Here is an 11,148-nt window from a genome sequence, read left to right on the forward strand (position 1 = left end):
ATAACAGTCTGATTTATGTCGTGTTTGGGCTCGTTTTAATCGCCTAGCTTCTAACAATACATCGCCACCATTGTTAGAAAGATATCGACATTACCGACAGTAAAATTTTGTGAATTGCACGATTATTTTTTTGAAATCGTGTCCGTCTCTTCGTCGTGCAACGATTCGAGTCCGTTTTAATAAAAAGATACGCTACCTTGGACGATTCGATGAAATTCCAGGTCGTATCTCGCCCATACTCTGTGGATAGCGTTTGGAACATCGATCAGAGTCAATTTCTCGAGCGCATTATTATCCGACTGTCCCAATGGGGACGAGTACGCGTAAACGCTGTCACAGTCAAGTCTTTCGTACTGAAAGGGTTAATTATTCAGGGTTAATAGTCAGCATCAGCCCGAGTCACTGTAGCGACGTCGATCTTCGCGGAACGCCACACGCTCAGTGGCGAGATCCTGCGTGTTAGACACGCCGTAGCTACTATATTGATCTACCTGTCCGAGGGCTATATCGGTCCGCGTGTTTCGGTGCAGTACCTTCCAGTCCGCCAACGCGCGATCAACGTTTCGTCCGGCAGCTTCTCGGCGCGATCACGTTTCGTTCTCGTCGAAACGGTTCGAACTCTGGCCATATAGAATCCCGTCGACTTCGAATCGACGTTCTCGTTGGTAGACTCAGTCTGCAGTAGGATGACTCGTCCGAGACGCATCTCGAGGACGAACGGCAACATAATATCAACGTGACGTATCTTTGTCGGACGTCAGTCTCTGTTTTTCTCGTTTCGTTCTGCGTCGGTGGTTTTTTCGAATACTCGCGACCAGCCATTTCTTTGGGGTTGACGTGGATTGATCGTGTCTGTTGTTTGGATTGTTTTTTTTTTGCGCGCTAGGAAGTGTACATGTATATATGTCGATTTTCGACGTCACCGCGGTCTCGTGCAGGTACGTTCGCGGGTTTATCCCGTTCCCGCCGTTTTATAGTCGATTTTGTAGCGCGTTTTCCCATCGTTCCGCTGACGGGACAGAAATTCGTGTATGTTTTGGTCTCGTTTGACGTTTCCACGCCACGCGACAGTGTGTCTTGTCATCTCGCTACCCACATTTTATATGTGAAGCTAGATTTACACTGGCATTCATTGCACGTACTTTTATCGAAAATTATATTTACGGTTTTTCTTTTCATATTTACATTACTATGTCCAGCGTTGATTGAGTTCCAGTAGAGTTTTATTTCCCATTCTAGCACTGATTTTACATTACGTTCGTTGAAGATATTTTTAATACATTGGCGTTTGTAATGTTCGTAGTTCATTATTATTTCTTTCAATATTCAAGAGTTTATCGCGCCGTTGCTCGAGTCCCTTTAATATTTTACGATGTCACTTTTCCCTCGTAATTTGCACGCTAATTAACTGCCGTTTCAACGTAAATACTTTAACATTTTATAGACGTTTATTAATTTCTTTTCTTCAGCACGCAATTTTCGAAACCATTCTACGGCGTTTAATAATTGCATTATATTATTCATTATTCAAACGTGGAATTCAGGTAAATGTTCCTGCAGACAATAACCTTTAGGAAGGCTATTACAGTTTTATGACCGTCGTGAACGCTGTTTTATGCTTCAGGGAATATGTATATAAGGCGTTCAGAAAAGTTGGGAAGACCATGTTTAAATTTTACAACTTTTATCGAGTTCCTACGCGATCATCTTTATTGTTAAAGTCGCCGTAGAGAAAATTCGCAATTCTATCGAGACCCAGTTAAAAATAAACACGTCGATCGAATATAAAAGTATTTTCAGTTTTTCTTCAATTAGATTTTAAGAAACCGAGTCGAGACGCGATTCTTTCGATTCTTGCTCGAAGATCTGCACGTTAGGATTCGCAGGGATGCTCACGCGGCTGATTGAACGCAGGAGGATGATTAAACATCCCTGGACACCGACGTTTCGATGAGAAAATGCCACGATGCTGCGGCGCGTCTCTGGTTTCCGTCATGGACGGCGACGGGTCTCCGCAGAGTCTCGGTTTGCAGATCCAGGACGGTCAGTAATCAACGATAATTCGTTGTTAGTTATACCCATTTTCGAGAACGTTTCCACGGGCGTTATATTTCAAACGGACGTGCTTAATCGCCGTGACGCAACTTCCCAGATGATCGTTTCGTAAATTATGCCACGAGCTACGTAGTAGAATCTCAACTATCCCAAGTTATCCGAATACGTTCTAACGAAAGGAAACGCGATCGTGTTCCGTTCGAGAAAGCCTTTTAGAAAGTCACCAGTCCGGATTCGTCCAACTTACATTTGAAATTTTGCAAAGTCGACGCGTGTTATTTATCTCATTTCTTCCAGGAAATTTCTATCAGCTATACACGAGAGATCGAAATTACAGTACCTTCGATCAATTTAGTAGTACCAAGTACCTTCAACCAACAGGTGTCTGATATTGCAATTCTGATTTACGTAATTATTGCTATCGAAGTTGAATTTCGAGGACGTCGCGTTCTGATGTTTATTCATTTTTTAATATAGATAATGAACGTGTTAACGATCGTTTCAGATTGCACAACCGTCGCCATGCGGGGGACGCATATGGGCGTTCAACGAACACAGTCCAAGGTCACTGAACTCGTTGTTCCGGTTGGAACATAAATAATTTCTAAAATTAATATCTCGCGAAACGTTGGCTCGTTATCTTTCTAGACGAAGACTGACCTTAACAAACGTTATTTTTCTCGGCTGTTCGCAGGCAATCCTCGAAATAAAACCGCATTAGCGCCTGGGCACAGTTTGATGGACTGGATTCGACTGAGCAACTCTGGCGTCGATTTGACCGGCGTCGGCGGCGTTCCGCGAGTCGTTACTTTGTCCGAGTTGGCCAATCACAATAAAGAAAACGACGCTTGGATCGCGATTCGAGGTACGATCCCGCTCGAACGGTTACAAAATTCATTTTCCCGCCTGAAACGCGAAACTCTCGACGCTAACGAGGAACGTTCATTCCCCTGATTTTAACGACATTTCGAAGGTTCATAGGGCACTCGTAAATTGCGGGATACGCAGCGTCAGGGGCAAAATTAATTAGCATCAATTTCTGATAAATTTCTGGTAACACGACGCGAAAGCACAGTTTCCCCGAGTGTTTGTGCAAACGTTTAAATTTCTGACAGCAATTTAGTTAGACCTTAAAATCCAATTACCCACTGGCGAGATTACACATCGATCGGGCTCCCATGGAGAAAACCCGTTTAATTGAAATCTAATTCGAGGGAATTAAAATCGATGTCTCGAAGGTGACCACGACGGGAATAAATTCGCCCGTGTTTTCCGCCGTCGCGACATAATCTTGCTTGAAAGAGTGATAATAACGGGAATCGCGCGAGGGAAGTTTCAGCTTAGCGGGCTGGAAATTAAGTAAAATAGATAGATCCAGTTTAACGCCAAGTTAAACTTGATTCCAATTTAAGTTTCGCTCGACCGGGTCTCGGGTATTCTCGTTTCAGCTGCTTTTACGGCTTTTGTTGCCTTTCTTCGTCTCGACGATGAAAATTGCATGCTGATCGATAGAGCACACCGTGTCTTCCCATTTTACACAGCGAATGAGCACAGGTCACGAGACGTCGGAGACAATACTGACCGACGATGAACGTTTGCTTTTAACCCGATTAAAATTTATCGTATTCCTCGTTTGTAATTTATTCCGTTGCACGAACGTCGACATATTTTCAATTTTTTCAATTCTCGTTCATAAACGATGCAATCGGAATACCGTGACCCGAATGTTACACAAATTGGTGTCGATTTTGTTTTGATAACGTAGCTTCGATCAGATCGGTACAAAGTCTGTATTTGTATGAAATTTCACGCGGCATCGAAAACACGATATGAAATATTTGATACCCAGAAATATCGAGTACCGGCGTTATCAGCGTCGCGATTACAATTTTTCTGTTTAACGATATATTCGTATATAGGAATCGTCTTCAACGTGACGCGTTATATGGACTTCCACCCGGGAGGGACTAGCGAATTGATGAGAGGCGTCGGAAAGGACGCGACTAAACTGTTCGAAAACGTGAGTCCAAACGGTTCGGGACGCCACTTGAGCAAAGAAAGGGCTCTTTCAGACGAATCGCTCGATAGAGATGCAGACCACGCATAGGTTGAGCGGTTCGATGGAAATCAATTGGCCGCACAAGGCCACCGAGTGGTTACCCCCGCCTCCCTTTGGCTAACCTACCACTCGATTCTTTCATTTTTTTCGGATCTGAAACTTACAAGGAGAGCGCTAGTCCTTCGGGGTCATCGATTTAAATGCAATGTTTCATCAATCGATCAAACGATAACGCGCGAACTCCAAACCCTGATTATTCTTCGCCACTGTTCTGTCTGAAAGGGCCTTCGCGATCCCAGCTGATCGACTATTATTTTTACGTACCCATAGATCGTTCGTTGCAGGTGCACGCTTGGGTGAATTATCAGAGTATCCTGCAGAAATGCGTCGTGGGAAGACTCAGTCGTGGTTCCGTTTCTGCCTCGTCGCCGACGGAAACCGCCCCCTCCAGCACGACGGATTGTTCATCCGCGACGTTGGACCTGATTAAAAGTTGCACGAGTCAGTAGGCTTTCGTATCAATTATTTTTCAATCCTACAGATTTACAATAATGAATTTCCACCAAACCAAGGGTGTAGATCACTTTGCAATCTTACATTTTACTGATATTTAGCGCGAAATACCAGCCAGGAGAACCTGTCGGACACCAGTCCGTCGAACTTGAAGATGGACTGGAGACAAACGACCAACTCCATCACGCTCTTCTACCAAACGGTGCGCGATTATCCGAGCGTGCCCTATCACGTGAGGAGGATAAGCGACTCCAAGTTGCTCTTCAAACTGTTCTTCGAGAAGGAAGTAATAGCGCACGAGCTCGAACTGGCGGCAGGCGTTGAATGGCCACCAGCGTGCAAGAGGAACCTGGAAACCATGGAGGTAAACGTTTAATAATTTTGTTTGTCCAATTCTACCGGTAAAAATAAGCCAAGGATCATCGAACTTTGTCTTTGTAGGTCGACTTCACGTTCGCGAAGAAGACAAAAGGTATATGGAAGTCTCAGGGAAGTCACACGATATGGAGGGAGCCAAACACGAACGCTCGGACGTACAAAGAGTACGAAGTGCTCGCTAACGCACCGTTTTCCGAGTTGGTTCGTATGTTGGTTCTGCGAGCGAAAGACTCGTTGGAATTGGTACCAGTTGGGAGACACGTAGAGGCTAAAATGAACGTGATGGGTAAGTAGGCGTTTTCGAAGAGACGAGTAATGGCCACCTGTCTCATTTCGAGACGACCTACTTTTACAAGTTGGTAGATTACGGTAGAGTACAAATACTATGAATATCAATCTCTGTCACTGAAGTACACAGTTTGAAATACAGGAGAAAACCTGATGTTGATGTACTGGAATTGAAAAGATAAAAATGTTTGGATAAACATGAAGTTCAGTGGAAGTTCTAGGAAGATCTGAAATGATCGTTTACCAAGATTCTGCAATCTACCATTTTGCGAAAGTCAACTAAAATGGGGGACAAGTGGTCTTGAACGATTGATTCTGTTTCAGGAATGGAAGTTTCACGATCGTACACGCCTGTCCCACCGTGCCTTCATCCCGACGACATGGTACCGAATTACAAGTCCGACTGCATATGTCTGATGATAAAGAAGTACCCTAATGGCGCGCTGAGTCCGTCCATAACCGCCCTACAGACCGGTCAGACCCTCGTGTTGAGCAATGCTTTAGGTGCCTTCGTAGTAGAATCCTTCGATCGTTACTCTGTTATTCACATGCTGGCAGGCGGAACAGGGCTCACCGCGATGCTTGGAATCATCCAGCGGTCCTTGGCCAGGCGCAGCGTGTTAGTATTCATCCGCTTGCCTTCTTTTTTCATTCGTATTCGTTCCTGACTCTCTACGTGGTCCAATTCGCTCGCCCCATTTCGTTTTAGTCAACCTAAATCGATTCTTAGAAAATGTTTGGCATCTTAGGACTGCGGTAAATCTTTGGCACTGTGTAATGCCCCTTTCTTAGTGTTATCAGTATAAAAGAAGCGTTTGTCCAGTCAATAAGACGCGAATAAAACATTAGGCTCTTGAGACTTTAGCATTAATACTTTATCAATTTCTTTTATTTCTTTAGGAAGACTATAAACCTCCTGAACTTCAACAAGGACGAGGACAATATGTTCTACGTGGCGCAGCTGGACAAAGTTAGCGCGGAAAAGAAGTGAGTGCTACGATTATTTTGTTCCAGTTACGATTACCTTTGAGACGTTGATGATTTTTAGGTTGAATGTTACGCATATCCTTTCGCAAGCCAGCAGCAAATGGACGGGAAGACGCGGTACCGTGTCCGACGACTTATTGAAAGAACTTGTGGGGGAACATTCTCCGGAAGCGTGTGTCTTCACCTGTGGACCCCGAGGATTCATGCAGTCCGCGAAAAAGTAATATCAACGTACCTAAAACAAAACGAAAAATACCATTAGACTGTATATACGTATTATAAAGGAAATATTGTGTATTTGATTTATTAATAGTACGTATTTTTCAGATCTCTTCAGAAGCTCGGCTGGAAATCCTACCAAATGTACGATTTCGACGATTAGTCGGTTCAAGCGAAAGTATGCCTCCCCTCCTTTTGATACCAAACTTACGAACAGAGACAAGAACGTCGAAAGTGAAATTCCATAGGACCGAACCCTCCGAGGAATCAATTAGGCGTCGTACTTCCGAGCTTACAGAGAACATTTTGGATACTTTTACTCCTATTTCCGCCCACGGTGTCAGTATCAATGCGTGCGCGTTGCTCGAAAATGATCGAAGTGGCAAGTGGAACGAGAGATGATCGAGGGAGACCTGCAGAAATTTTTAAACCGATCGTAGAATCTTATCGTTTCAATTCGGAAGCATATCTATGACGAAATTAACTATTCTGTCTATCCTCAACTATATTTTCAATTCCACAAAACTTGGAGATCGTTCACCCACGCTTTATATCATTTTTTTTTTTAACACTTCTCGCGCAACGTATCTGACTTTCATCGTCTCCGAACGCAGTAAACAATAAAAGATATACATATATTTCTATACGACGATCGTTTCGAAGGGTACTTACTGTCGGGGAATATACATACTTTGTACCACGTCTACAAATTTTCGAACAAAATAAAAAAAAAATAGGAGTAAGGGTCTTAGATGAAAGTTGTAGGTTCTACTAAGGTATACAATTCACGTCGAGGCTTTCCGTACGGTTCGCGGAGACAGATTATTTTTTACAGATACCGTAATTTTAACTTTACATCCATACCTATGATATACATCCCGAGGAGCTGTATTTTTAACGATTTTATCCGAGAGCATCCGTAAACAACGTGCATGGAGATATATTTTCAGACATAGGCCAAGTTGAGACAGTCACGGTGCTATCATTTTCTTTTTAAAGAAACTTCGTTTTCGTTTTGAAGATCATAATTATAATTAACTATAAAAGAAAAGAATGCATGTACGACGAGGCATTTCGTTGGTGGATCAAAGTCCAACCGTTATAATTGTATAAATAAGATCTTGGTTCTTTTGCAAGAAAAACAGAATGCGTGCCAAAGAGGGCCTCTAGACTTAAAAAACCGATCGAAACATGAACAACATGGCCTAACGAGAGCGAACGTTTTAAAAACCAACAAACGCAGAGGATCGTTCGTACTTCTAACGAGAGTTCTTGAAATCTCGATACCGTAAAACAATAAGTAATAAGATTTGTAGATAGGAAATAACCGAGAACCCCTTGGAGTGTTTTTACCGATCAAGTATTTTCAGATTAAATCACGAATAGTTGTCGAAAACACTTCAGTTTGACCGTATAATTTAGAACATGGCCGTCTTTGAAAGCAGAGAGTACTCCTCGCGGAGGAATCTCGAGTCTTTATTCAAACATATTCAAGCATGGACCACTTTCTGCATTTATGTACATGGTAATACGCGTACATGTGTATGTATATGGGTGTATATAGTTGTTATCAGAAATAAATGAATATTTGATGGCTCTACGTCTCGTGCTTTCATCTCACGTTTCAGTCTACCGAACAAATTCTCTACTATTTTTAATAAATATTAATAAAGAATATCGTCGAGGGTCTTCGAAAGAGTCGCTACCAAACGATCCAGTCGAGTCAACTTCGCAGACGCGACGGAACGTTTACAGCCGCGTGGAAAGCTCTCAGATTATGAAAGTTCTGGGCTCGGTTAATTTTCCGGTACGGCATACAGAGTGGCTATCGATCGCGCTAACTTTTTCCCCGCAATGTGACGCAACGACACACCGTCCTGTGGCGAGACGAGTTGTCTTTTGGCCGAGAGAAACGCGTTGCTGCCAGATTGGCTTTCGTTGCACCCGGAATCCCTGCCCTTGAAGACCCACCACCGTCGAACCTGAAGATATCGATCATCGTCGCCGAACGCCGGGTGTACCATTCGCTTGCCAACTCGTTGCACGATCCATCAATCGACCAGAGAAATTCTGATGGCAAGCTAAACTCGTTACCCGGCAAATTCGAGACTGATGTGCATCTGCCATGCAAACGTTCATCGTCTACCTTTTGTTCTGTCAGGAAATATCGAGTGGCTCGCGGGATCGTGTAAACCAATGTTTTCACAAATTTGGGAACAAGAGAGGAGCGAAAGAACACATTTAACTTTTGATCTTGATAGGGCACAGCTTTTTGTCCAATTTCTGAAAGAAGATACATCTGGGAAATATTTCAATGGGAGTGATTCCAGAGGCCAAAATAAAGCGAAAATCAAGAGTACCAATTTGTTGATCGAGGCTTCGTTAAAAAGTTATTAACGTTTAAAGTTCCGCCTGTAGAACGGCGCGTGATAGTGGTTCTCACTTAGCATGAGAAACTCTGCTTTTAAGCGTTAATAACTTGTTAACGGAGCCTCAATCAACAAATTGGTACTCTTGATTTTCGTCTTATTTTGCCTTCTAGAATCTGCCATTAAAATTTTGCCCTACGATGTCGAACACCCTGTATGCAGTAGTTCATGGATCCTTTCCAAAGTGACCTAAACCAGAATTAACACACTAGAACTGACCAGGAAACGAACGAAAAATCTGAAGGTTCTGTGGTGTGTCCTGGACAATGATCTGAGTATACCGTTTGTTAAAGATGAAATTAAAGGAAAATGGTGGGCACAATAAGCTGGCGAAAAATACAATGCAACAATGAAGGAGGCTAAAAAGAAACTGGCCGACAGGCCTATTTACTGGGTGAAAGAGGCGTCGTTGGGTCCTGGTCGTGTCAGAAGCAGTTCTCGTGGATTTTGCGTGACGGGGGAATTTCGTTCGAAAATTGTAAAAAATCCACGGCCATTCTGTGCATCGTCGAAAGTTACGATTTCACCGAAGTACCGTTGATTCTAACGATAGCTGGTCCGACGAATGCGCCCGGAGAACAGCACGAACCGAACAAAGGAAACTTTCGCACAAAGTACGCTGGCGGAAAACACGACGTGCAACGTCTGGCTCGAAAAAAGTCCGTAAGCATCGCGAGACGTGGCTTCCCGTTCGCTGTCGCGAGATATAAAATCGATTTCTTTAACCATAGTGGGTGGTACTGTACAAATTTTATGACACTTCGATATTTATTAACACGTTCACTGTCCATGATCCGTATACGGGTCATGGCGCCACGCTTTTAGATACGCCGCTAAGAGACCGGACAGTGAACGGGTTGGAACTATCGACGCTCATAATGGTATATTTATTTTTAACAAAGAAACGAAAGATATTTGAATTGTTAAGGAGTTTTAGCTTCGTATTTGTTAACGAATTTCGATATGGATTAAAGGTCGAAGGGCACGATGATCAAGATCAAATCGCCATTGCGATCGGTTTCAGTATCTTTTTTCCTTTTTCCCCTAATTGAAAGAGGATACAAAATTTTGCCAAGTTTCAATGAGTTCAGGAGCAGAGGGATGAGGATAGTTGGTGCCCCGAGGAAACTTTGAAGTCTTTTATCCGCCTCTACTCGTTTCCATTGAACAAACCAATTACTCCCTTCCCAGAGCTGTTTTATTAGCGTCGAGCGATTACGTAACAAACTTGTACCCGTGTACACTGAAATCCCTGGGAAATTATTTTTCGCTACGAGTTTTTGTTCCCTCACTGTGCATCGTAATCTTTATAGAAAATTTAATATCGAGAGCAAAATGAACATCAAACTGTCTTCGTCGAAGAAACTTTTAAACTAATCCGAACGATCGACGAATTAAAATAAAATACTAAATTCAAGTATCGTTAGGGTAGTCCATCAATTATTCGATCTAATAAGGGCGAGGGTTGAGCACAGCCGAGGGTGTCGGAAAATCAGGGGATTTCTTTCCACTCTAGGGCAACAGGTAGGTAATAAATATATCGTACTACCGTTTCTCGAACATAATGCCTAGATTATGTAACGTACATTTAAATAACAAATCTCGCGAACCTTTCGAAGAATCATGAAGAATGATGAGACATTATTTTTTATCTTCCATAAAGTAGAAGGGTTATTCCTTTCGAGTAAAAGAAACCCCATTTCATTTTTATGTGCTGTTTGTCTTTTGTCCATCTTTGAAGTTACGCTTGAATGTACGTTTATAAATTTTGTATAAAATGATAGCAATACTAATAATACATCTTTATCGTGTATAAAGTAGAAACAATAAATATACGACGAGAAACAAGATTTATATCAAAGGTTAAAATTGTAACTTTCTGCGGACGCTGATGGCTCCTAAGCTGACACAATACGAAGCGAATGAAGTGAAAAAAGCTAACAATCCGCTTGACTAATTAAACGGGCGCTATCCGATTACCTATTCAAACGGTTGAACGTCAACGCGAGCGAGTAATCGGTGCGAAACTATATCGCAAATTTGCCAATTACTTCGTGCTCGTTATCACGCATCGAGCCCTCCGATTGCAGAGTCGAGAACGTCCAGGGTTTCATCGGCTTCTGCCGAAATCATCCGTGGTATCAGTAATCGAGACGTAGCCCAACATCGTTTTTCCCCGGACGTGCAATTAATCGACGTCGATCCTCGCGACAGCCTAAG

General features: G+C 42.8%; 1 protein-coding gene across 5 annotated transcripts in view; it reads left to right on the forward strand.

The window, feature by feature from the left end:
* The window catches only part of LOC143344690 (cytochrome b5 reductase 4), an 11,614-nt gene extending 3,517 nt beyond the window's left edge, over positions 1-8,097 (forward strand). Inside the window, exons 1-11 of one of the 5 annotated variants that reach the window (XM_076770980.1) lie at positions 235-938; positions 1,816-2,043; positions 2,750-2,920; positions 3,975-4,075; positions 4,459-4,615; positions 4,729-4,991; positions 5,069-5,291; positions 5,618-5,912; positions 6,194-6,280; positions 6,342-6,500; positions 6,608-8,097. In XM_076770980.1, the coding sequence (XP_076627095.1) occupies positions 1,959-2,043; positions 2,750-2,920; positions 3,975-4,075; positions 4,459-4,615; positions 4,729-4,991; positions 5,069-5,291; positions 5,618-5,912; positions 6,194-6,280; positions 6,342-6,500; positions 6,608-6,662 (1,596 nt within the window). In that variant the 5' untranslated portion in view covers positions 235-938; positions 1,816-1,958 and the 3' untranslated portion in view covers positions 6,663-8,097. Of the gene's footprint in view, positions 1-234; positions 2,620-2,749; positions 2,921-3,974; positions 4,076-4,458; positions 4,616-4,728; positions 4,992-5,068; positions 5,292-5,617; positions 5,913-6,193; positions 6,281-6,341; positions 6,501-6,607 lie in introns of those variants that run through there. The other 4 variants (XM_076770981.1, XM_076770979.1, XM_076770982.1 and 1 more) reach the window with 4 other exon arrangements.
* Positions 8,098-11,148: the final 3,051 nt, after the last annotated feature.

This window comes from Colletes latitarsis, chromosome 8 (assembly GCF_051014445.1).
Source record: "Colletes latitarsis isolate SP2378_abdomen chromosome 8, iyColLati1, whole genome shotgun sequence".
NCBI classification, from domain to species: domain Eukaryota; kingdom Metazoa; phylum Arthropoda; class Insecta; order Hymenoptera; family Colletidae; genus Colletes; species Colletes latitarsis.